General features: G+C 40.1%; 1 protein-coding gene across 2 annotated transcripts in view; it reads right to left on the minus strand.

Annotated features, from left to right (window-relative positions):
* The window catches only part of LOC145476154 (E3 ubiquitin-protein ligase rnf213-alpha-like), a 70539-nt gene that overhangs the window by 25838 nt on the left and 17714 nt on the right, over nucleotides 1-26987 (minus strand). The window contains exons 10-46 of one of the 2 annotated variants that reach the window (XM_081455366.1): nucleotides 26613-26802; nucleotides 23916-23983; nucleotides 23508-23829; nucleotides 22543-22638; nucleotides 21854-21970; nucleotides 21482-21695; nucleotides 20219-20545; nucleotides 19331-19935; nucleotides 18894-19053; nucleotides 18199-18428; nucleotides 17363-17695; nucleotides 16293-17104; nucleotides 15439-15593; nucleotides 14727-14801; nucleotides 14408-14514; nucleotides 12937-13087; nucleotides 12582-12798; nucleotides 12030-12300; nucleotides 11490-11663; nucleotides 11229-11337; nucleotides 10926-11097; nucleotides 9791-9986; nucleotides 8685-8800; nucleotides 7842-8036; nucleotides 7215-7337; nucleotides 6645-6762; nucleotides 6086-6321; nucleotides 5531-5613; nucleotides 5167-5300; nucleotides 3879-3974; nucleotides 3492-3659; nucleotides 2940-3103; nucleotides 2173-2395; nucleotides 1626-1981; nucleotides 1172-1330; nucleotides 912-1059; nucleotides 450-538 (exon numbers count right to left, since the gene is read on the minus strand). In XM_081455366.1, coding sequence (XP_081311492.1) covers nucleotides 450-538; nucleotides 912-1059; nucleotides 1172-1330; nucleotides 1626-1981; nucleotides 2173-2395; nucleotides 2940-3103; nucleotides 3492-3659; nucleotides 3879-3974; nucleotides 5167-5300; nucleotides 5531-5613; nucleotides 6086-6321; nucleotides 6645-6762; nucleotides 7215-7337; nucleotides 7842-8036; nucleotides 8685-8800; nucleotides 9791-9986; nucleotides 10926-11097; nucleotides 11229-11337; nucleotides 11490-11663; nucleotides 12030-12300; nucleotides 12582-12798; nucleotides 12937-13087; nucleotides 14408-14514; nucleotides 14727-14801; nucleotides 15439-15593; nucleotides 16293-17104; nucleotides 17363-17695; nucleotides 18199-18428; nucleotides 18894-19053; nucleotides 19331-19935; nucleotides 20219-20545; nucleotides 21482-21695; nucleotides 21854-21970; nucleotides 22543-22638; nucleotides 23508-23829; nucleotides 23916-23983; nucleotides 26613-26802 — 7509 coding nt within the window. Of the gene's footprint in view, nucleotides 1-449; nucleotides 539-911; nucleotides 1060-1171; nucleotides 1331-1625; nucleotides 1982-2172; nucleotides 2396-2939; nucleotides 3107-3491; nucleotides 3660-3878; nucleotides 3975-5166; nucleotides 5301-5530; nucleotides 5614-6085; nucleotides 6322-6644; nucleotides 6763-7214; nucleotides 7338-7841; nucleotides 8037-8684; nucleotides 8801-9790; nucleotides 9987-10925; nucleotides 11098-11228; nucleotides 11338-11489; nucleotides 11664-12029; nucleotides 12301-12581; nucleotides 12799-12936; nucleotides 13088-14407; nucleotides 14515-14726; nucleotides 14802-15438; nucleotides 15594-16292; nucleotides 17105-17362; nucleotides 17696-18198; nucleotides 18429-18893; nucleotides 19054-19330; nucleotides 19936-20218; nucleotides 20546-21481; nucleotides 21696-21853; nucleotides 21971-22542; nucleotides 22639-23507; nucleotides 23830-23915; nucleotides 23984-26612; nucleotides 26803-26987 lie in introns of both variants that reach the window. The other variant, XM_081455354.1, reaches the window with a different exon arrangement.

The raw sequence follows: 26987 nt of genomic DNA on the forward strand, positions 1-26987 counted from the left end.
TTCCCTCAGTCCCCCGGGACTGTGGGATATGGGCCTCACCCCTGGAGGCAGGTCTGGAACTTTTATTCCAGGGTGGCTACCCCCGGTACCACCCGATCTGTACTCCCCCAGGAGGGCCCCCCTCCTGGGCCCCTACTCCCCAGTCGTCCTTCCCTGCCACCTAAATTTTACCCACAGCCAGTTTGTTATTTCCTAAATGTAGTATCGTTAGTGGAAGCTCAGACCAAGCCTCGAAAGAGGATCATTAATCATGGTTTTAGTTTCGATTGAGAAGATATATCAAACAATCAAGATAGTATTTGACCACATTTCCAAGTACCTCGAAGTTCAACAAAAATACTCCGCTACGCGTCCTTTTTTCAACTATCTTCTCAGTGTTTGGAAATGTAGTCAATCTTCGTTTTTGATATATTACGTCAAAATGAAATGAAAGGAATTGTAAGAATTACCTGAAATTGGTACGGTCTGCCACATCTTCCCTTCCAAGACTTGCCTCGATTAATCTTATTGTTGTAGAGGTTTCTGCAAAATCTTCCTCCTAAAAAGGTAAAGGTTTTTTTAAGAGAAATCAACAGACCTCTGAATTGCTAACCATACTCAAATCAAATAAATTATCAATAAATCAAATAAAAACTTGGACTATCACAAATCAAACTGTCTAGATGATATTCTATCGGCCAACCTAACTACCTAACTTACATTTGCTTTGAGATCTGGGATTGAAATCACGGATATTTCTAATACTGTATTCTAGAAATGGAGTAAAGGAAGAACTATTTTTTAAGTCTTGAAAGAGACCAAATTAGTCGACGACTTCGCAACCGCAATAGCCACGGCAACTGTGTGAGGTAACGGTTCGGGACCGTTTCTTCAAACTTATCTTGGTGCACGACAACAAAAGATAAACTCACATCTGTTCCCTGACAGTAGCGTTTGAATATCTCTACAGGCTCTCCTTCAACTAGGCCACCAAAGTTCCTCTTGATAGCATGTTCCAGTTGCTGCCAACGAGGTCTTTCGCCAGATTTCGCAGCGATAGAGTACACCATCTTGATAAGGCTTAATAGGTAAGCAAGACAAAAACAAGTAAAGCACCGAACAACTAACAAAGGAAGCAGTGAGCGATACTAAACAGCATACAAGTGATAGCGTCACGGATACAATGTTGCACCTGTAAAAGTCACGAAGACCGAAAAATTCTTCTTTGCCACATTTCTTCAACGTCGCAAAATTTTTCTGTTCCTTGTAAAGTTCTGCATATCCCTCGGCCAATGGCGATAGCAGAGACTGAATAAGATGTTTCACCTGCTCGTGTGTTGAGCAAATTCCCCTGCAAAATCAACATTAAAAAGTTCTAGACAAGAGCAATAAATCTCTCAAAAAAGGAACTCTGCGAAGGACAACGTTAGAAAAGGGAGATAATTGAAAGGTTGCCGTTGAAAGGTACTGAAGATTTTACATTTTTTCCAGACCTATTCTCGGTATTTGATGTTCCACAAAGACAGTAAGTAAATGATCGCCAACTTTATGTTTGACAATGTATTGAAATTAACAAAACAAAATTAAATGTTGATATAGTAGAGTATTAATTCATGAAGACTTACGATAACTTAATTCATACTTACAATGCACTGTCTACCAGTTCTCCTACGTGTGGCACACCACGCGATAACATGATGCCGCGGTTCATTTTAGCCGGGTCTAGGGCCCAATTTGAGATCCCAATGAAAGCTACACGCTGAGCTTTTTCATCCGTCTCAATGACGTCATCAGCGGAGGTAACACCATCCTCAAGAAGGGGATGTAGGGTTTTCAAAGGCATAAGAGGAGAGTCCTCCGCCAGCCCAACCTCGTCAAGGACGACGACTGATACAAACTTGTTTGGATTTTTACCCTCCTGTAATTTGCTACACTGACGGAAGGTCGCCACGATACCCTCTGGGGTTGAAAGAGGACTGCACTGATACGACGCCATGTGGACCTACCATTTAAAGAGGATATTAGAAAACAGAATTGTTGAGTGAAGGGTCAAAAGAGTGCACTTTAAAAACAGATAGAAGCACCATTCAACAAGAACTGCCTTGTTATGGCAGAGTAAGTTATTTCGCCCCCTATATAACACAAATTTTGGAAAACGCTTTCTCAAATACTATCTCCAAGACATCCTCTTACCTGCTTGAAGGTCTTGAAGAGCTCCGATCTTGCAGCATCTCCCTGCATATTGTCGGCTACAACAGTCTTGGCCAGTGATTTGGAGCTGCCCGGTTTACCAACCACAAACAGTGGGATCCTGAGCTCGATACAGACCACCATCATGAACACGTTCTCACTCAAGGCGGTGTTTCTTGCAATGTTCGGGCCAAGTTTCAACTCCTTTAGCACGGCTCTCTGACAGCTAACAGTGACAGAAATAGGAAGGATAACATAACCTGATGCAAAACTACGATGTTCAATCTCATTATTACTGTAAGTCCATAAGCATAATAATGATTATATACGCTAGAAATGCAGTCGGTTCTGTTGTTGCCAACTTCGAGTTTTGACAAAGAGATAAACTCTCTTAATTTCGTCCAAGTGTTGAATTTTGCGAAGATCATTGCAGCTGATAACTTGTAAGTGACAAATACAACCGATCATTCCTCGCAAGTAGTACAACGTTAAACAATTTCGCTCTCGATTTCTATCGCGTGATAGTTCACGAGGGTGGTATTTCAACTTGAATTAGACAAAAACTATTATCGTCCTCAGGGCATGGCATCCTTTAGCCTAGCACCGAGAAACACGGCGTGTGGCCTGTATAATCAACAACAAAAAAAATAAATAAACAGACAACAGAAAACGAATGCTCAGTGCACGCACAAATTTTCGGGTGATTCTTTGGTGTTGAGCATGGAAGACTTTATGGACAAGTGACCAACCATAAAGACAAGTTTGCAAACCTTGAAATTTCACGAAGGATCTGTTGTTGTCCGCCAGGAAGCAAACATGGCGCTTTGAAGCTTCGTGCCACTTCAGTACGATATTCCTCACGACGTTCCTGCAACTTTGCGTGGTAGCATACACCAATGGCCAATACCAAGGCACGAGTAATGGGAGTGATCGGCTCCTACGAGTTAAAGATACGACAGTGTCAATACGCGACATTTACGTATTACTATGATCGTGGTCCTTATTGAACCAATGCATTAAAAATACTTTGCAGTTTGGAAAATCGAATAGAAAGTAGCCATACAATAGCAGCTCATTATTATATAGCTAGCTCCGTAAGCGGTCAAGATGAACCAAATTCTACGTTATGATTGGCTACTCGGACAGCCAATATGGAGCTGGATTTTCACTTCGTTATTTTTCTGAGTATTTTTGTACCTGGACTCCCCAGCTGTCGCCATCGTAAACTCACGCCTGGTCAATACCCCACGTGGTAGGATAATTTATGGTGTACGTTAATTTCTTTGTGGCGTGTTAAAAAATTGAAATGCGTTACTACTTACGTCGTCATCGTCGTCATCATCTTCATCATCGTCACGACCTTCCTCCCTTCGTTGTTCAGTGAGAACTTTGTTCATCAGTCTGCCAAGTGTGTCCACGTGGTTATAAAACCAAACCATCACTTGCATAGCTCTCTCAACATCACGAAGGCTCACAAAGCTACACTCATCCTTAAATCGAAAGAAAGACTTAACATTTCCCATTTTCCTATGTTACTTATAGATGACCAGCAAGAAAATGAAACATGAAACAAAAGTCCTCGCTCTTATTAACAGCATTTCAAGATCCAAGAAAACAACAAAGTAAGGGTAGAATAATAAATAATGACGAACATTACAAGAGGATTCCGTGGAAAACAATCAGACAGAACGCTATGATTTCTTGCTCACCGACTGATCCCTCATGTATTTCTGTGAAGCTGCTAAAACGTCCGCGACTCCCTGCACCGTTGACGCATCCCCAGGTATTTGACGTTCATGAAGAATCTGAAACAAAGATTCAAAGAGAACATTGGGCAACAATATTAAAACGATATATACTGGTAATGCTAGTAAACATGAGCTAGCCATTTAAGCTCCTACTAGAAATAATGAGGCAATCGAAAATATTTGACCTGAAGTGGATTTGACAGGCCTGCGAATTGTGGATTTATTTTCAAGTTCTAAAGACTGAGCTACGAGAACCTGACGAACTCGAATTCGGGTAAAATAGTTTTTACTGAACACTGCGGTGGGTAGTCCACTGCGGTCCACTGCAGTGGACTGCGGTGTTCTTCAAAAGTCTGTACTCGTAGTAAGGCAGATTAACTGATGGCCAATGGATGTTTCAGGTTAAAATCCCAACAAGGTAGTTTTACCTTTTGCGTCTTGATGTGGGTATTAATTCACGTCGTTTTAATATAGATTTTGAGACTGATAATTGGTATTTCATGGACAGTCCAGATGTTCACCGCATATGGTGACACTTACATCTGATCAAAGGACCAATCACATGGCAGAGCTCTAGTAAGTACTGCCATCAGAATCAGCATACGATACATCTTTTCTGACTTACGCAGCTTAATCCCCACAGAAAAAAATTCATGTTCGAAAACACCTGTTTTCGACATCAATAAATGATTGTAGTTTAAGTTTTCGTGCTTATAATCCAGGACGAAACATCACAAAACGGCAAATTACAAGTGTTTCCACAACGACCGGGAGCCTTATTTAACCGTATTTTCAGCTAAATTTTCAGCTTAACACGTCATACAATTGCAGTGCAAATCTATCTTGTTCAATCGAACCATTGTACGTGATAAAACTAAGCGTCATGCGATCGAGTTACATTATGCGTCTGTTGAAAGGATGAGTCGAAAATGCGAAGCTTCCAGTGCCACACCCGCAGTCATTGCTGTATGCGGCTTTCGTCTTGAAACTAAAACTTCAACAAACGCGTGACACGATCACCAGACGCTTATTAATTTGCATCGACAAGATCGATCTGCGCTGCAACTGTGTGGCGAGTGTAGCTGGGTATAGAGTCGAATGAGACTCCTCTGCTCCGTGTGATTTTTTACACCATCTTAAAACCTTGTCCTAATGAAGTCACAAATATATATCCATAAGGAGCCGAATCTTCACCGGTAAATATCATTTCTTTGCTACCCAAATAAATTTAAATAAATTAGGTACTTACATAGCGGCTGACAATTTGATTGGTGTAAAGTCTCTCCACCTCGGGTTTCAGCTGACCAAAATCCCATATCAAAGGGCGCATGCTTCCTGGCAGGGCGTGAACACGGTACACGAGATGACGTAAAGGGATATGCCCTGTGGGAAGTGTAGGGTATACAGACAAATTTGCCTCCTGAATGTGATACTAAAACAACAGAGTAACTCAAATTCGTGATCGAAAGCATGGACCGTAATGTGAATTATCTGTCTTAACTCGCGTATTTCACAATTGTTTCCCTCAAGGGTGATTTTGTCACTTGTCACCACAAAATCAAAGTTCTTTTTAACAATCGATGTGAAAGGAATAATCATAAATTATTTCATACCAAGACGATCTTCTGACTCATCTGTTTTCACGTGGTATCCGAGACCTGCTGACTCCAGCTTATGAATCATGTCGTCCGTATGCCTGCAAGATAACAATTTCGCTGCCATCAGAGTAAAACTAAAATATACCAAATTTCATTTTAATTATTAGTACGGTAATGTTTTGGCTATCCTGGTCAGCTATCAGCAACTTAGATTCCTAACAGGTTTGTAATATTTCTAAATTGGATATTTTTTTTTGTAAAGACCCTGGTAAGCACATCTGCGTTCGAATTCGTTTTTCGCATTTAAAATAAAGTAAGCAAAGACTAGCGGCAAATCGCTTGATACCAAAGCATAAAGAAGGGGGTCCGCTGTGGGGAGGTGGTGGGGGCACGATGTAATAGATCCAAGCAACCCTGGCGTAATAGAAATAAAAAGGGATGGCTTGATTTACTTTTCGCGCTCCCAGACGAATTGTGCTTGATTGTACATGAATCCACGACGTTAATTTATAGAAGTCGTAGCCAGACTAGTTTAAAATTTATTGTAGAGCAGATGCGAAGCGTAATCACCTTCTGTAAGGATTACAGGCAGCGATAAATTGCAGTCTTTCCAGACCCTGTCCAATAGGTCTTCCATTGATTCTGCGGTCAACCATGACCTCCTTGATCATGCTCAGTGCCTCAGTGGTGTTGGCCTCATCAAAGAACAGAACCGTGTCAATGTTTTTGCCTTGGTTTTTAAGAGCCATTTCTTCCGCCTGATTAACTTTCAGCTTGATATCTTCGTAAGTCGTACCGCCATGAACCTTGAAAACAATCAAATTAGCTAATGCGTGTGATATTTGGAGGCGACATCGTAGTGAACTTGACCAGGCTTGTTTGGGGGTTCTAACAATAAACGGTAACTATAAGTCAGATTGTAATTCCATAGTTTATTTTCTAGGCATTGACAGAAGGGAGATCTTCCTACCAAAATCGACTCATATAGGGAAGAATAGTCCAAATGGTCGTATTATATATTTTTCGACAAATAAGATGACTTGCATTCTCAGCTTTAATCACTAAAGAGATTTTGCCAACAATTTTTCCACAAAAACTGTTAGATACTCATAATCCAAAAGCTGCTGACCTTCACGAGAAGCATGTTTCGTGGACCGCCATGACCTGCTTGTAAGCCGCACATGTACCGGATTAAACGAGTCTTACCACAGCCAGTCTCTCCCATCACGATAACAGGAATATTACACCTGATTATCAAAAAGTCAACATCGTCTAAGAATAAGCACTATAATCTATAAAATACTTCAAACTTCTTCCTGATAGGTCCATGTGTGAATAAAACTCCATTTAAGTCGAGGCAAACGACAACCTACCATGTATTGAGGAAAAATTATACGCCGGATAGATTGCCCGCCTATTCTTTGGCATAATGGTCTCGAAACAAAATGACTACAAAATTACGCAATTCTGAGGAACAAACGCAAATATCGGCATACTTACATGTAACGCTGGACTCAAGTTGGAATGGTATTTAACAAAAAATAGAGGATTCTAAGTTGTTTCTATGTTAAAAAAGAAAAGGCATAGGTAGTTTCAAATCACAGGCGGAACCGTCATCAGTGGCCTGTTGAACAGAACGACAAAGAGCAAACAGTTGGATAGCTCGTTCAAAAAGTTAGATCTGACTACCGAAACATACCTAAATCTCATGTGAATGGCCAGAATCTTCTTAACATTGTCTGTAGTCAGTTCATAGGCTCGGTCTGGATCGTGCAACCACTGAACACCCATAACAGAACACAACCGCCCTATCTTCTCCTCCCTAAAATGAGGTAGATGAGGCAAATTGAAGTCTGCACTGAGGGGAAATCATATACCTCTATCACAATAACAATCAATTTAGCCCTTCAACATTGAGCTACCTACTATAATTACCAATAAACCGAGTAGCATCCTCCGTCCACGTTCAAAGTATTTAGATGTAAAGTACGACAAATGCTTAATCTACTGAGGTAAAAGTCAATCAATCAATCAATACACTTTACAGTTGGACTGGCCCGTGGATAGCTAGTGCTAGTCTAGGCGGACCAGTGTATCAATAGTTACAAAAGTTGTTGTTGTTGTTGTTCTTGTTGTTGTTGTTCTTGTCGTTGTCGTTGTCGTTATTGTTATCGTTATTAAATAGAAAATAGAAAGTTAGAAAAAAGTGAATAAAATTTTAAAAAAAAGAAAAAGTAGGAAAAGAATGAGAAAAGAAGTGGGGGGTTATTAGATTTAATATGTTTTTTTTTCGCTCCAATGAAAGCAGCTTAGTAGGGTTACTTACTTTGTCAAATTCTCCGTGTTTGTTGTGAAATCAACTCGTTGGGCTTGCAATCCATTACGCAGCGGTTTAGACATCAGACCTTTCTCCAAGATTTGCCCTGTTCGAGGGTCAACGAGGTCGCCAGTGGAATTGATATAGAAACCAAGAAAAGTCATAGTGATGTGGTCTTGATTGAAGAACAGGTATGGATGAGGACTGAATAACAAAATATAAACTTCAGTCAGAGTACCGTCTGATTAATACTAAAGAGCTCCAATTTTACCGTTGTCATACCATTGGAATTGGCGTCCCTGTGACAGTTTTCCTATCGTTACATTTTTGTGTCTTTTTTTTCGGCTCTCTACATTATTCATGTTGGTTATTCCGATCAGGGTAAGCTTTATCTGTTAATCTGGTGCAGCAAACACCACGCAAGATGGAGTGAGGATACTCAACTTATTCATTATTGAGGAGAAAGGTTTGAACAAACGTATTATTCCAAAATTCCAAAAAGAGAAAATACTGCTTGTAAACACCCTTTTCAAGTAGAGGATGGAATGAATATATTTCATAAATTCAATCGGAGATCAGATATGTATAGAAAGTGGCACAAGTTCTTGCTTTTCGTAAAAGTCGTAAAAGGCTTCAAGCATATTTGGGTTAAGCTGTCACCTTGCAACCACGAATTAATTAGGAGAATCAGGAAATGACGACCGTTATCTTTATTTCTGTCCACCAACCCCGAAGTGGTTTACAGGAAGGTCCTAACAGTTTCATTCAAAATACTAATACCAAGTGATACCTCTATATACTTACAATAAGTACTAGAATATCGAATTTGAATTCAAAATAAAGGACTGTCACCTGCTCTCCCACTTTCTTCTCAGCTGAAATTGCTCGATCTCTCTTCGCTCAAGCTCCGCGTTATCGTCCGTAAAAAATACGGTGTTTTCCTCTGTTAGAGACGGAGTGGCAAAATCCTGCAAGAAAATAAGAACGTTGTCATCAAAATGAATACTGTCAAAAGATTACACATAACATCACTAAACTTGTGCACTAAGTAGACTATGTTGCTAAACTATAACGGGACTTTAAATACACTGGAAGCTTATGAAAACCACACCCTACCCTGTCACGGGATCGATTATTTCAACAACGTTTTTACAACGCGTAGACGAGGGCAACTGGCAACTCATAATATATTTTGACTCTGTCTTGTCTTGATTGGACAGTTTCTGTGTAATCTTCAACTCAGCTGTAAAACAGCTCCAGTTTGGACCTCGTTTCAAAACTTAAGTCCAGACTTCTTAGCGTAAAATATAATAAACAGACCCCACCGGTAAAGCAAGGTCGTTAAGGAAGGATCGTTATATGATAGCACGAAACCGCGTACGTGTAAGACTTTGAAAGGCAATTTAACAAACATATTAGCAATTAGAAAGACAAACCAAATGCAATAACAACGCCTTCCTTTGCTTCCTTTCTGTATTAATTATTTTTCGGTGCTGGCTTAAGTGGTATAGAGAGGAAATCAGCACATTGAAATTTCAAGAAGCTCAGTCACGGTTTTTTTGTAGTTATTTTGGCCACGTAAATAGTAGTTTACTAATATAGAAAAACACCAAAGAGAAAATAATAAACCATAGAGAAGCAAGGATGGTTAAGAATGGCGAAGATTGACACGGATTTCAAATGACGAGCTTGGAAAATTAAGGATGTACAAACCGTGACGTAGTTCTCTTGAACTCGCTGACATCATGTCAACACGGTCTTAAGTATCGGAGTGATGTAAGTAATACACAAAGGAAACAAGTGTTTCTAGCTGCTTATAATTTCATTACATTCGCATACAAACTCTAACATTACACTGTTTTGCAATGACATGTAACGACAATCATGAACTGAGCTAAGGTTAATAAACATGAGTGCGTCATGTCGGGAATCAGTAAGAATTTTATCACCAAGCTTACCCTAGACATTTGTATCATAAAACGCGCGACGAATGAGCGGAAGCCTTCCAGATTCAGTACATTAGGTCCTGCTAGGACAGCACTCATCAGCGTCATGTTACAGAAATCACTCTGTTCACAATCTCGGAGCTGCGAGTTCAGGAAACTCACAAAATGACGAATTTCCGACCAGGAAGGATCGGGTATGCCGCAATTTCTGAATAAAATAGTTAGAAAAGATTTGATTACGGCGTAATCAAGAGTTTAGACTTCATTAGTTATAGTCACAAACATTGGTTTAATAAAATAAACAATTCCTTTAAGCCAAATGAATAGTGGAAACTATTAAATTGGGTTCTGGTTGCCCAAAATTGTCTGGGGAGATCAGCCTCGTCTAACAACACAGATAAACAGTTGCAATCATTCCAAAGTCGCATTGCAAAGAAAATCGTAAAGGGAAAAGTGATATCAGCTGAGGCCCTAACATCGTTGTGGTGGCTCCCATTTAAATGCGAGGCGTTTTGGTCATCGGTGTTGTCTCGTGCAAGACGCAATGAGAGGAGAGATTCCAGAACTTTTCGATGTGTTCAGATCTATCATGAGCCAACAACACGGTTACAATACCCGAAATGGTTACATGCCCAAAATTAGCAAGCCAAGAACGGAATGGTGCAGAAACAAAACATATTTTAAACCAACCACCGATTGGACCTCACTGCCAAGTGAGCCTTAAGAAACTTATGCCGAAAAGGATTTTAACACAAACTGAAACAGTTTTTACTTAACCATTTTTAACCTTAGTTAGTTGTAGTATTTTGAATCCTAGCTCTAGTTTTAAACCTTAGTTTATGTCTTAAGTTTTTAGCTTTAATTACCTTCTATATTTTAGACATTTAATTACACTTTAGACTTCTATTTTTTAGAGGACCCTCATGAAAACCACCTCTACTGATTATTTATTGTTGTTGTTGTTGTTATTATTATTATTATTATCGTAATTATTATTATTATTATTATTGTTATTATTATTGCTGTTGCTGTTGTTATTATTACTATTATTATTATTGTTATTATTATTTATTTATTTATTTATTTATTTATTAAAATGAACATGTAGAGTTAGTAGCAGCCTTTGCAAAGCATCAATCTTGCATACCTCAGCAATAACATGAGGCATGTTCTCTGGTCTTCATCTATATTTCCGGGCATAAAAGTGAAGTTATCCAGACTTTTTCCTTGACTTGAAAGTTTGAGATACTGATAAACCCTCTGGAACGGTGCGTTTCGGAATTCTTTGACATCAAGCAAAGGATTGAAGTCATTTGGATCTGTAAACGAAATTAAAATGGAACCATCAAGGACCGAAATGTGTATCTTAGACTAAGCTACACACTACTAAAATTCAATACCTTTTCAAGATTGTACGAACCATGCTTAGTGCACCCGCAAATCTGCATACCTGGATTTACCGCTAAACGGCATTGAACAGTTCTTGGAGTGTGGCACTCGATGGTAGGTAACAGATCGTAGAATGGTTGCTTACACATAATAGATTTCCCAGGATGGCGCTGGAAAATTTAACATTTTATAAATAAAAATATATATGTGATTAATACAAAAAATGTCTTAGAAAGTATGACAATCAAAATTTAAGAGCCCTGTTTCCACTTTTTTCTCGCGGGAAGAAAATAAATATTTCCCATTGGACTTACTAACTCACCCCTTGCATTTCAACTTCCTCTTCTCTTGTGAAGCCCATGGGCAGTGGAGCAGATGTCGTGATCTCAATGACGTACAAGTCAGTGCTTCGCCTCCTCCACACTCGTCCCATCTTGTCGCAAAGGTAGCCAAGGACAAGTAAGTTAAACAGAAGGCTGTCCAATCCACGTCTCATCTAAAAACACGGAATAGTATCAACAAAATACTGGCTAGCTCTGCTCAGTCCTCGCATACGGTTGTGGTCTTATGATGCAGAATGTCATTAAGAAGGAGGGTGTCCAATCCACCACTCGTCTTTACACGTCATGGCCCAGGTTATACAGTTCCACTTGCGATACTTATAAGTATATGTTTGAGTAATGAAATCCATAAATTAGTACCAGTCCCATTTCTTCAAAGTGTTGTTACTATTACAAGCTGCAGAACGGCTAAAAAACAGTAATTTCTGTCTCGAGAATTTTTACTAATTTATAACGCATATAAGCCCTGGTTTCATTTGCTCATAATCAAGTTATCACCCGAACTGCCCCATATGTCTTACCGAAGGTGATACATCCAAATGGAATACACGTGACAATGGTACATTGGCCCTGACGGCATGCGGCAAGAGTGAATCTACAAGCATTGAAGAGTCCGTGGAGTTCCCGTGAAGTGGAACCGTGACATGCAAGGCTACGTTGGAGTCATGCATGCGCTCGTTTGTCAAAACCATGTCGTTGTTTACAAGGTTAGGTAGCTGGTCTGTTAGACGACGAACAAACAAAGTCTTTCCCAAACCCCCTCGTTTAGATGAGACAACTCGGACACAAAGCCTAGACAGAAAACAATCAATTAGCTTTTCAGATTTCCATTCCATTTGAGGAGGATCATATTAAATACCCACACTTATTCTATATTGGAAAGGTAATGGTAATGATAATTTTATTTCAAGGAAAAAGAAAACACATAGGGACTGTTAGACTGTTAGACACGATCTTCCGAACCTGATGCCCACGAAAAATGAGCTCGACTAAAAAAATAAGGAAGTATATATATGCTAATCTAGATCTTTACAATAGTATTAAAATGTTGATATAACATATGAAAAACCTACTTTCCAGGATCTAAGGATCCCGCTGTAGTCCAAGTAATCTTACTACTGTTGATGTAGCCATACTGTGCGGGAGGAGAGCGGAACTGATCTTTCAGGTAGCTCTTAAGATCATTTGGCGAAGGGCAAGGTGGAGCAGCAACCCGATACTGATCAAGGGCTGCCACTATGGTGGCACGGTCCTCATTCTCACTGCTACAGATTACCACCAGGCCATAGTCTGAAAGGTAATAAGAGAAAGAACTTAATATATGATCACAAGTCGTACACAGGTATTATAATACAGTACAACTGTCTAACCTACACCTAAAACCTTACGACCTGGGTTGGCATATTATTTATATTCAGTCGTACTCACGTTCTCCAGTCTTTCCCGCGAGCCCCTGTGTCACTACACCAAGCAAGTCCACTGCCTGTTTGCTGACAGAGAAGTCTAAGAGATCAGCATGAACAAGGCAGTAGAATCGTCCCTCAAGGTCGCCTGTGGCTCGTCTCCATAACAACTCGATCTGCGCCAAACCAAAGAAAGATAAATATAATTTTTCACGTTGATTGTTGTTAGTGGTGTGTCGGTATGTAGATTCGTTGGTATGCAGGCTACGTAATTAAGCTAAGAAGTGAATATTTAAGGAGTTTCTCCGTTAGGAATTGCCACTCGACCGCATCTCCGCTTTTGATCACTTCATTCTGGAAATTTTGTTTTAGTCAAATTTCCGTGTTTTTTTAGTACATTTGTTGTATTAATAACTATCTTAGGGCCGTTTATATTTGCTTTAATGAACTATGCTAGGGCTTTTTATGTCTGATCAACAAACGAGATGCCCCTCCTATACGACTGGTGTTTTCTCACTTGCACTAAGTTAGAAATTATTTTGTTTTCGTTTCACTGCAGATTGATCAGACCACAAATGTTACTAGTGAGTAGTTCATAGAGAACTATACACATAATTGGCTGTCGAGACTTCTTCTGTTTCTGGAACAAAATTAAAATGTTTGGGATTACCTGCAAAGAAGCAGCTGGCTTCTTCGCCCAGTAAGCTCCGATAAGCCATATTTAATGTCCTTGTTCAGTGATAGTACACTTTTGTGTGTTATTATAGCCCATTATTATTATAGCGCATATACCAACAAATAAAGAAAGCCACACATCATTTGGCGTAAGGACACAACCTTACGGTTGGCATGGGAAGCGACTTTGATTTACGTGCTGGTGACAAGCCTCACTTGTCACCAGCACTACTGTACTGGAAACGAACAAGGGTAACGGCAGGTCAACTTGATTACAAGATAACAAAAGGATTTCAAGCCTTACTCATCACCAGCACTACCCCGCACTGGAAACGGACAAGAGTATTGGCAGGTCAAATTTGAACGCGTGACCTTGAAAGCCTCACTTATCTCCCCGGCGCTGAGGAAGCCAGCACCGGATAGGACAAGACCATTGGTAGGTGCACAAGACTTTTCTTTACTTTGAACAAAGCTTATTGAGTACGGCACGCCACCGAAGGTAAGTGCTTTTACACTGAATCATGGTGCTTTTATAGCTAGACATGTCTATGGGTGTAACCAATAGAAAGGTGCCATGATGCAGATCATACTGTGACAAGACTAGACAATCTTTCAACAATTGGCACAACAAAGCATTCAAGGATCTCACCCGATCTCTGCGGGTGCCAAACATAATTTGACAGCATTGTAACATAGTTAAATACAATAACTAACTGTTCCCGAGATTTGCACGTCACACTCCATTAATTGCGTTTCACTACTTGTGCCGTAAACCTTTCTTAATTTTAACTTAGAAACACAGTTTCCAAAAAATTAGTTACCTCTTCTGTGGTGGTTTCCGGGGTACAAATAAGCACTTCTTCATGGCTTGGAAGAGGCTGTTTCTTGTCATGCATATAGAGGGCTAAAACTGTTGCCAAAACATCATCTGCAAAAGAAGGGGTTCGAAGATCAGTATACATATCAGACTGTTGTTACCCTTGTGTTTGTCAAGTTCGAACCCTGTAAGAGACTTGGTTATCATTTATCACATGTACCTAACATTTTACATTACCTTGGTATCAAGACTGCCCGACAGTACATTTCATTAAATGATTTTAATCACGTTAAGATACTGGTTCGTTAGTAATCACTTGCTACCTTTGGGAACAAGCATGAGGTTAGGTCTCCCCTTTTTCAGGAACGCTGGAAAGGTGCGAGGTGTTGTTCCTTTACCTGAAAGTTAAGTAAACATAATGTGAAGTTTAAATCTACGTGTCAAACAATTTTTCATAGTCAAACAGGAAACAAATATGTGGCCCATACATAAAAACTATCGGTTGATCGCCCCGGGGGGGGGGGGCACTGCCATATATGGGCTATATAGGTATGTGCCGCTGTGAAGGGTATGGTTTTCAAGCAGTTTACTCTAGGATAGGGTATATAAATTACAGCGTTTGGGTCTAGAATAGAGTATAATTTTTCACAAAACTGACTAGTTGGTTGAAGATTTCATCTAGACTAAGGAGACAAGTAATTGTCACTCAAAAATATAAAAAAATCAATTCGGCAAGTTTAAATTTAGGCAAATCGGCCTCAACAGTATCGATAGATGGGGGGATTTGGAGAGTTTACTCCAGTATATAGGGTAGCAAAATTCAGCTGAACTAGTTCTGGTATAGGCTAAGGGTTCCAGGGTCCCAGCGGCACACCCCCACCCAGAAATTCCCAAAGTACCCCCCCTCCGGGGGGTTGATCGACGACCACGACAATTTAAAGGTTTTTTTAAAAAACAGGAATTCATTTACCTAATACTTGGAGTGCTGCTCGGTATTTATCGCTATTCTCTAAGGGTGTCGTGGATTATTCTTACCCTTTACTGATAGCTCTCTGAGGATGTTTCCCAGCTGAGAAAGTGTAACGTACTCTCTGATATCTGCCTCAGTATCCTCGTCTTCGTTATTTTCCTGTTCAGCAATGGTTTCAGGGAGCTTCGATGACAACTCGTTTGACTCAGTTATGGTTGCACTACAAACAAATATCAAATAACTAACTTCCACGACACACAAGGAGTCTATCTAAATTGGACTCCGGTTTTGTAAATCCACAACTTTCTCGAGATTCATTAGCGCTAAACAATTTCCCAGAAAAATATTTGGAGAAATACCCTTTTCATACCTAAACAAACAAAGACTGATGATGCTTAACTGGTTTCAGCCACAAAGCCATTGTCCAAGGATACGCGAGAGAAACGATTTACCATATGGGTAGGTTTTCACAGACGTAACCAAGGACAAACGAATATGCAATCGGCCCTTTGCAAGACCAGGTCACATGGTACAAAATGACATGCAGGGAGGCAAGTTGCACAGTGAGACGTTCAAACAAAGCAGCTCGAACCAGTCCAGCTTGACTTTCATTTGTTTTGGATATCCCACGGTGTAACTTGCGTCCCAGCATGGCTAATTTTGTACCATGTTGCCGTGCGGTGCAAACGGCATATTGTGCTCCGACTTCTTGTTATACTAGTGTCGTCATTTTAGTGTTGAAGCCAACACAAAAAGTAATGTATGTATTGAAGACTACTGAACTTTCAGGGCACTTTCGCATATGAAGTTTGTTTGTCAGTATTACATATGATAACAAAGGTAAGTTTACTCATTCCTCATCAGTCCGAGTGTAGAAAAAGTTATGATGTGTGTATGTATTCCGGTATGACTGAGTTACCTTTCATCCTCGGTTTGCATTTCATCGTGCTCTCCGGCAGAGAAAACCTCTCGCTCAATGATGGGGTTTTGCCTCGCTTCTTCATAAAGAGCCTCGATGTCTGCTTCGTCAGCTTCTTCTAAACACCACAACAGCAAGTCGTCTTCATCTGCATCAAGACCTAGACTAGCCAAAGCAGCCAAAGCAACCTGCTCTGAGTAACCATCATCTGTAGCTGCATTCAGAAACTTTTGGATCTTTGAAGTAACTTTCGGTTTCGGCTTCTTAATGGGACTCGCGCTGGCTACCGTTGAGGGGCTCGTACTTATGTAGTTGTTGTTATCAAATGCTGAACTACGAGTACCAAATTCGGCTTCTGAAGGAACTTGAGTAAACGATGGCAGATCGGCAGCACCTTTTGCCTTGTCTAAAAGCTCTGTGTCTCTAAAGGCGCGCTTTATTGCTGACCTCAACTGTTCGGTGTCTAAATTTGGACGAACACTTTCAAGCAAAGTAAGAACCTGAAGGTTGCTTACAAGAAGGTCTTCGCTATGGCAAACTGTGGCTATTTCCTTTCTTAGTAGCATCAACTGCTGAGTGCTGAAGAAATTCAACTCCCGATACTCCTTCCGTGTATCACTGACCTTCTTCTTCCAGTTTGAGTAAAAATTCTCCATGGACGTGCTTTCAGCTGCCAGCTCATCTGCGACAGATTCGCCTTCGAATTGATCTTTACTGCAGTGAAATTGTTTATTCCAATGCAAGCGATGAACAAAACCAGATTCGGAGAGGTTAATGTAAGCCGTGGCTAGACGCATGACGCCCTCAAGGTTCTGCAAGTTAAGAATTTAGAACTATTGTAAAAGCAAAATCATAGCTTACCACAAGGCTTCACATTAAATTCCACCTAAATTTCACAGAGGCTACAAAAAAAACGACGTTTCAAATCTATTTTTTTTTGTCTAGGCCAGGTCGATACGATTGTGTTTATTCGGCACACTGTGCAATGATTGTAAAAGTGTTTCCCACCTTAAACTTAAAAATTCTTTCCAATATTTGCGATCGCGCTTACTTAATAAGTTTAAACTTGCCTTTACAAATTGTTCAACCTCATCCTTCCCCTTTTCAGCCTTCCCAGCAATCAACATCAATTTACTTTGCAAATCTTTCAATTCATCAACAGAGTACGTTTTACTCTGCACTTCTGCACTTCCATCTTTCGTAGGAACTGTGAGTCGGATCACATCATTAAATGACAACCGTCTTCTTTCCTCTGTTTGCGAACAACTCTTGGTGTCCACGTGACCTACCACGTACACACCACTGGAGTTGATGGTCTTAGCCTGTACTAAGGACGTCATAGCAACCGACCCATGTGATTCCTTGACGGTCTTAAGCCATTCCAGATGCCTGCTAGTGTCGTACTTCGAAAAAATTAAATGACAATTTCTGTTAGAGGTGAGAACGGGTCCTTAAAAAAAGGACATTATAAAAACGAAACGATTATATTTGTTCAACTCATCCTGTCATATATCGTGTTAAAATTATTATATAATTATAAATCTCAACATGGATGTTGTCAGAAAGTCTCGATTTTACTTGCATTACGTCTTAATTACTAATTTTGATGCCTTTTGTTTTACGAAATTCACTTTTGTCTACAGGTTCGTTGACTGACTGATTAACAACGTTATCAAGAGTTGGTTTCCTTCAACTAATAACGAAAATCAAGAAATACGATTGAAAAAAGAACTTGACGTGAAGAACTAGAACCTTTTAAACCTCTTGGTCCAAACTGAATCTGCCGATATTCCGATTTTGACTGGCGCTCTTAATGAAGTTCCGTTAACGATAAAGGAGGACCTCTCCGAACATGGTTAAAAAGAAAATCAATGTCAAAGAGCACAAAGTGCATTCCACTTCTTACTAGTTTTTGGGGTAAACTGTGGTCCGTCTCCACAGCTTTCCACACGGGATCACAAGCCTTTACCAGGTCGTCAAAGTTCACTTTTTCTTCTTCACTTTCTCTGAGGTCAAAAATCAAAGGAGCGAAACCTAAGCAGCTGGTGTGTAGACTGGAAATGCGGTCAGTTTCCATTGCGCTTTCACCGGCTGAGATCAAGGCCAAGTCAACAAGAACCTTAAGCTCTTGAGTTGCTGTAAAACCATTCAAAATGTTGAGGTGTTAGTCGTTATCTGAATCACACTGCTACAACAATTTTACTTCTTACTGCTAAACCAGTACACAACACTTCTCAAGCAAATTTCTAACTGTCATGAAGAGACCCCATTAATTTTAAAAATTAAACCTGGATGATCAACCATTTATGAAGCAGGGCTAACAACCCCGCCCCATGAAAATGCTAACTGTTACAGAAACTGGAAGCCTTTACAACAATACTGGGGGTGTCGCTGCTGGGGATGTAATGTCGCTCTTGGGTCAAAGCAAGTCACATGTGTATCAGAAAACCTCACTTGCTCGTTGCGCTCAGTCATTCGTTTTCTGACAGTGCTAAACAAGTCGTGAATACAATCGTACGCACGTATTTTCCATGGAGTAACTTCTATGAGTTCACTGGCGCGTTAATTCAGAAAGATGACCCTAACAGATTGCAAACTTACATTTTATAGTAGCACGTAGCCACTCTACCAGTCGTCTGCTGTCCACCACTGCCTGGAAGCAATTTGCCTTCTTAACATCCAAACACTCAAGTGCTCGACCAGCCTCAGAAAACCTTTTTCCAATGCTGTTTAGGGGCTTTTGCTTGAACTCTATTGACACCTAAATATTAAATTTAAAAGAACAGAGTTTTATCAAAACTTTGACAGGAAAATATTTGCACACAAACGCGTGTGTCCGACACACAAGATTAGGGAACCGTATAGGATCACTAAACAAAAATGACAACAAATACCAACAGTTAATTTTCATAGAAAAGACGAGCGATACATTCAAAATAAAGCGTGATAACACCAGGCAAGGAAATCCGTTTTCGTATCTTAAGTGTAAAAAAATTGTAGAGTCCGAATGACGAGGTCAAAAACGTAAATCTAGATACCTGATTACGCAGATCCTCTATAACTTTGAAGTCACCAGTGAAGCCCATTGCTTCCTTAAATTTCCAGATTGTGTCTGCGGCACTTGCAAATTGACCAAGTTGCTGGAATAGCTGTATTTGAGTGACGCGTTCATTAGCCGTTGCCTGCAGCGTCTTTGCTCTACTGGCAGGATGAGCTTGGATCAGTTGAAACATACACAACAGCTCTCGTTCAAGATCATTTGTTCCGTACTTGTAACTGCCAAAGAGCTTGTCGGCAATTCCGAGGGATATCGTTCCATCCATGGCACTGGCCGCATGCCTGCACCAATCGTGGAAAGCTGGTTTCCAGATATTTTCAACAACTTCTGAGATGCTAAGGTATGGTTTCTGCGCCTCGTCATTCTTTCTGGCTGATTGTGCTTTCTTTCCATACTGTGTCCAAAGATCTTGGAAAGTGGAACTTTTTTGCACGTGGTGAAGTGGCGAAATAACTTCTTCAGCCACTGAAGGTAGTCTAAAGAACGTGACCTCGATTTGCTTTTCATCTTTACGTTCGCACAAATGACGTATTCGGTGAAGGGAGACATCTTGACGCGATTTTTCCTTAATAATGGCAATATTGACTGAAGAGAAACCAAACAATGATTTTAGGCAGTATTTAAAGTAGCAAAATATTCTCGATCTTCAACTTCAAGCGCAAACAACATTGTACCAGTCAACTTGAGTTCAAGGTCACAAGTTAAGACGTAAAATCCTTCTTTCGGCAAAATACATACCAGCGAATCTTCTAATCATAAGCTATAAATATACTCAACTGTTCAATTTGGAAAAAAAAAACATGTTTAGGGCATTAACGAACTTGCGTAGATTGTAAAGACTTTCTTACTGCTAAGTGAAACATCTCACCTGGCCCAATCAAATCACACATGTTGACGAAGGACACCACTTTTTCTTTTACAGCTTGGAATTCCTCGATTTCTCCAATTCGCTCATCTAGGATTTTTTCGCCTTCTTCTCTCGTATTCGCCTCAGTTCCTTCTTTGGCAGAAGGAACAGTTGTCTTTGATAAGAGTTCCAAGAATTTAACTCTGTATTTTTGTAAAAGAACTAAGATTTCAACGGTCACTGACGCATCTGATATGCTTGCAACAAGAACCGTCAATACTGATTGAGCCATTGACAGCGTTTCTTGACCATCATCTGTTAAAATACTTCCTCTTCCAGACTCATCCCCTATTTTGAGAAAAAAAGATTTTTTACCCTGCGAGTTTTCTGAGTATTCCATTTAAAGAAAACGAGACAAAGTTGAAAAGCAATGTACACTGAACACTACGAAGTTTTTTTTTAAACATACCAGACTGCTTTCATATTGCACATCATAATCCATCGAATATTTTCCATCGCGCCCGATTGCTCTAAACAAGTCACCTGGCGCAGTCAAAATTGGCGAATATCACATTTTATTAAAAACAGAATCATTGGATAATGCAATTCGAGAGTTCTCATTCGCTCAGCCATCATGTTATATGAACAATTATGCCATGCTCTAAAAATATGATGAGCGTACGCGTAATTTTTTTCGACCTTTTTATTTGGTATTATTCTTATTTTAGTTTTCTACGTATTGGGGGCGTTTTTAATAGAACAGTTATTCCACTCGCACTTGTTGGATATGAGATGATAGGAGATGATGAACCAATCAGATTCGCGGATTTCCAACAGAACACAGCTGAGTGGCTACTAATTGTCATTAGTATCACCCAACTAGTGGACTAATGTGAATCCTGCATTTTAACTGACTACGCTACTAGAGGACCATCAGCCTGGTAATAGCCCTCGAGTAGCGAAATTGGCACAATCGAGCGTGACGCTTTCTTTCGTTTTATTCCCAAATACATATTTCTTCAACTTGCATTTGCTAACTTTATCATTGCCTTTTCTGTCCGACTAGTTGGGTGATAATAAAGCCCTCAAGGCCCTCAAGGGCCACGGGTCAATAGCCCATTCGGCTTCGCCTCATGGGCTATTGACCCGTAGCCCTTGCGAGCTACGGGTCTAATTGTTGAGTAGACATTATCTGTTCCTTGAAGCTCACAGCCTACTATAGAAGCCATTATCAAGATTGTCTTTAGACTGAGTACTGGATGAGAAAGTAACATATATAGTTACCAAAGAATTGGAAATATCCCGCCATCGGGTTCCAGGTGAGAAGAAACTCCACTGTGCAAGGGTCCAAGCCAGACCTGTTCTGAGACGTTTTTGGCCAGGATTTTGTAAGCAACATTGACAAAAGTTGGCCGTACTTTACAGCTCCTGCGTCACCTCGAGAACTAGAACTTCGTAAAGACGTGAAAGCGCGGTGAGCGTCTACACCCTGTCTTGACTTAAGAAGAAAGGAACCAATTTTTTTGTCATCAAAGTAAGCTTCCGCGTCAAACCATACTAGGGAAAGTGGCAAGTGCTAGTATGTGAATTTAGTTACTCTGTAAATTCAAATGCAGATTTTCCAATCAGCAAGTTGATATGTTAGCACTAATATACCTGTATTATCTTTTCCACTGCTTCAAACGCAAGTCTGCTGATGGATTCCCCAATGGCTCTGTCATATACCTCCAAGTTAAGTTCACAGAATATCTCAACGAGGCAGGTCTGTTTTATCTAAAAAAGTAATGAATTCGACTGAAAACGACGTACAACTTAACGTGGTATGCTTAAAACTTTGTCTCAAAATTGATGGAAACTCTATATACTTTTGTTAGAGTGTTAAGCCACGGTTTACACGAGAATATTCTCAAAGCGGCATCCTTCAGTTAGCTGGTTGTTAAACAGGACATTTCCGAGCTCCTTTCTCCCTCTGTTTATAAAAAGGAATTCTGGTGCGAGACCATTTCAGTACACTTGTATTTGATTTGCACGAAAACAAGACTGAGTAAAAACTAGTCGCCTCTGCACAAGGACTTTTCCTGAAACGGAGGTAAAAAGAAATTGGATCCAAAGACCTATCGAAGTCATCAACTTGCATTTACAACCGACCAAGTTAGCAAAATGTAGTATCACCCTCGGTTAATAATCCAAATTAATTTACGTTTCATTGTCACATCAGTACTAGCAAATTAATGTTAGCGCCGGAATACTGTTTCAAGAACCAAAAGCCACCACTTGATTTGTTAAAAATCTGTTTATCTTTCGGTAATTTGTTTCATGCCTTATAGTTAATATCAATTAATTACCCTTTTTGCTCGGTTCACAAATTGTTCTGTTAGATATCTCCGGTACTCTTCAAATCCATGAGTGCCATCTGAGACTTTAAGAAACACATTCCAGAGCTAAATGAAAAGGATAAGGCAAGTCAATTTTATATCGATCAGTATTCTGTTCCGGAAACACACAATAACGTGTTTAAAGTCAAGGAGATAACGTCGTATCATGATAATCATAAGCGCGTGAAGTACCCGAGGTGGTCAGGAGTGAAAAACGGAGGGATTCAACAATGCAAGTCTCAGTACCCTAACAACACATCTATGTTTCACATGACGAAAAGAAAACTTTATGACCTCAATCAGACTACTTATCATAATTTATCTCATAATCCATCTATTCTAGCGGATATAAATCGAAAATAATGGCAAGAAAAACTAATTTGTCTGACAAGGTCAACAATTGCAATTTTTCTTTGGAGAAATCGTTCATTGATGGTCGGTTTAAAGGCGATCGCTTATCATTATCATTTCAGCGTTGCATTTTCGGTCAAAACAGAACTAAAATTATGACTAAGTACCTTTACTCTCGCAGGAACCACTTTAAGAACATTGTGATGAAGACATTATGTGAATTGTTATGGAAAAACAAATTGTTATTGGTTTTTAGCGATTTTCCAAGACACGACGGCAGATTTTGGGTCTGCCAGATTTTTCAATTTGAAATCACAACGCAGTGTATACGCAAAGCCATTATAGCAGCCATTTCATGGCCGGCTTCTTTGAGTACTCATTTAGTGATATTTTTTTATAAATCTAGACCATTTTTTTATTTTCCATGCTTTTGAGGTTTTGACTACTAGAAATCATGTCAATGTTAGAGACCCTTTGAGTAATAATTTGAAATGAGTCAACGTGGAAATGAAGAACAATCGATCTGGATTAGCTTAATCTGCCCCTCCATTTTATATGATTATTACCTTATTTAACATCCATACCTCAAGTTCACTGGAAAGGGCATCGTTACGGTAGTATTCTGGCATATCTGGAGATAGTGCTCGTTTGAGCTTGGTCGCGACTTTTTCCGAAAGTTTACGTATGCATTCTTCCTTCAGGTCTTCTCTTCCATCAGTCTTGTTCTCTTCGTCGTCTGTTTGACTGTCCATTACATAGTTTTGCCGCTGCTGGATACTTGAAAATACTAGTTTGATTGCGAGACACATGAGATCAAAATCTTCACGGAAATGGAGATTGTCCAGGCAAACCTCCGCCACCTTCAAACTTGTAGTAACGGTACATTCAGCAACCTCCGCTTTAGAGCTAATTGAGAAAGACAATATAATTACCTACATTTCCTCTTTGCCTATAAGGTAGTTTTCTAGATAAAGGAAGCTATGTAAACGTACCTGTTTATTTCATTTCTGGAGTTCAACGTGTTGATCATAGCTTGAAGACACATCTCGATACCGCTTTTCTGCGAATAAAATACACCACATGTAAGAATAGTTTGGCGAATTTGTTTAGATCTGTTATAACCCTATAGACATACACATCGACAAGGCGTCATTTGTTCTGGGTTAAAAAGACGTCTAAACGATTGGCGCTCTGCAACACCGGGTACCGACTTCAATGAATTAATAATCTATTCAGGGACCGTTCATTTTTTATGAGGGAGGGGGTGCTGGTGGGATTTGGGAAGTACCATTTAAAAATCGCATGACCCCCCCTTAGCTTACCAATTTTTTCACGTGGCCCCCCCCTTATAGCGGTCATTTTTTGGGATGACCCCCCCCAAAAAAAAAATTGCACAAACAATATTTAGATTTCAACTTTTTTAAAATTTGTCTATTATCCCCCTACTTCACGTTATTGTGCTCACTATGAAGACAATATTTACAATCCCTATACTACAGAGAGCTGTTGCTTAAAAAACAAATCAAAAGAAAGAGAAGTCAATTTCGGATCTCCTAGTTATGGCTCGCCCTGAGCGTGTGGCATTTGGCCTCTCATTGGCATCTTCCTCATCTGAATTGATGAATACAAGAATGACGTCACTTGAGTCATCTTCTCCCCCAGAGTCAATGGTATCACTGTCATACTCATCATTGTCACTTTCATCCGCTTCACTACTGTCAGCACTTGCCCTGTTGTCATGTTGTGTCAATGTCCTGGCATTCCTCAGTGTTGGTTGGCCAGCTCTGAGAGGGCTCTTCTGCTGCAAGCATGAATGTCTTACAATTGCCTTTACTTTCTCACTCTTGCTGCTTTTCAAATGCTGCTTCAGCCCGTGGTGGTTCAAGTACTTGTTTAGTTCTGGAACACGTAGCTTTTTAAGCTTGGTTAGATCTTCGCACAACTCAGTCCAAGGATAATCCTCATATGATTTATCTTTTGCGTCCCTACTTAACTTTGCCTTTTCTTCTGTTCTCTTTTTCCTTTCAAATTCCAGCGCTTCAAGATGCTGAAGATAATCCACCACAAACTTTGATTTGACAATAAACTTATCTGCAAATAGAGCAACGCTCTCTGGGTCAGATAAAACCAGCCTGCCACTTCCATGCTCTTTCTTCGCTTGGACCCTTGGCTGCCAGTCATCTGGATCACGCCCTTCTTTTGGGCTCTTCTGGTAGGAGAGGTAGTGGTATTCCGGTAGGCAGGAATGGTCAGGAACTGGTTTAGGGTATCTTTCTATGGGTGGTCCAGTCCATTCACAACAAAAAGAACAAATTTCTCCTACATTTTCTTGACAGGACAACTTTAGAAACTCCCTGTAGTTCTCCCTCTCCTCATAGTGCTCATTCAGAAACTTCTCAATGTTACGGAAGTAACAGTGGCCTGGAACAGAGTCTTTCCTTCCTCCTGCATTGTGATACTGAACCAAGTACGAAGTGTTGTGAAAACTGGAAATCTGTTGATGTGTTGTGTGAAACACATTCTTACATTTAATTTACAGATGTCTTTATTTGGAAGGTTTTTGCCTCTACTCTAGTGATAGGCATGTATAAATGTTGCCCTGTGCAGGTAAAACAAAAAGCTAAAGATGAAAGATGTAAAGGAACAAGATTCCACACTCTTTCAGTCCAAATGGGCTTGCTTTAAAGCAGGGCAAAGAATTTGCTCACAGTTTTAATGTAAAACAGATCAAATGTAGAGAAGCTAAGTTGACGAAGGTCACGCAGTACATGGAAGCACTAGAAAATAAGAAGAGCAATTATAACAGCATATTCAAGGGCATACTCAAACAGCACATCAACAAAAGGAGAAGGTAAAAAGAAAGCCGCAGAAAGTCAAATGAAAGAAAGAGGAAGCGGACTGAAAACAACGTCCAACGAGTTTATGGAATCTGTGTTGGAAACCCGCAAGGAAATGATCTTCCACAATGCCTTGTGTACCCTCCTAGAACGGCCGTCCCGGAAGAGTGTATTAAAGTTGAGGATGTTGCCACGTCGTTATTTAGAAGAGATGGGCCATACATCGCACAGCTCTTGGAAGGGAATTATTTCACCGATGCTGCAAGCAGCAGAATCACCACAAACCTTGAGCAGGAAGTCAGAGATTATGTTTACACCTTCATGTACCCTGAAGAGTACACTCTGACGGAAAGCATTGCTGCTTCTTGCAGCATTGGTGAAAGAGACTCCCATAGCAGCACAAGCGGCGACGCAGAACTCGACGACAGCGAAGATGAAGATGAGTGCCAGGGAAAGTTGCATTCGAAAATAACAGTGTTAAATACTTCTTTTCAGTAGCTACAAATGCTTTTTGTCGCCAAACGTTTTTTTAAAGCAGAAGGAAAGTTTGTAATAAATTTGCATCCTGCCTTCTACGTTTATTCTATAGCAATTTGTTTGATATTCAAACATTATGCCATTTTAAAGTTTTTCTAAAATATTTCACGTGACCCCCCCTTTTCCCTTATTTTTTTGGGATGGCCCCCCCTCGAAAGCCATTTTTTTTCGCATGCCCCCCCCAAATCCCACCAGCCCCCCCTACCTTATAAAAAATGAACGATCCCTATTCATTTCTTGCACGTCAACACATTCCTGGAGGAATGCAAACAACTGAATGAAGCCGTAACAACGAATAAAATCATTTCTAACAACCTTTTCCTTGTTCAAAACTCCACGAGGAAAGAATTCTGCCAAAGCAACACACAGATCTGAGATATGGAACATTCCTGTTGAAACTATGCCGTGTAGCTTCCAAACAGGAATAGCATGGAGAAAAGTTCTTTTCAACAAACGGTCAACTTCAAAGGATGACGCCAGACGAGGCCACACATCCGAAAAATCCCTTTAAGAAAAAAAAATACAGAAACGTCACTTTTATCATCAACGGAGGTATGTAGTTTTAAGTTAAATACGTAGTTGGTCTTTGTACGTGTAGTCTCTTTAGCGGCCGAACTACCACGGCTGCGAAGGAGACTACTATACTTGATGTACGCAATGGTCACTTTGAATAAGGCTACGTTTACACTT

The sequence above is a fragment of the Orbicella franksi genome, chromosome 1 (assembly GCF_964199315.1).
Source record: "Orbicella franksi chromosome 1, jaOrbFran1.1, whole genome shotgun sequence".
NCBI classification, from domain to species: domain Eukaryota; kingdom Metazoa; phylum Cnidaria; class Anthozoa; order Scleractinia; family Merulinidae; genus Orbicella; species Orbicella franksi.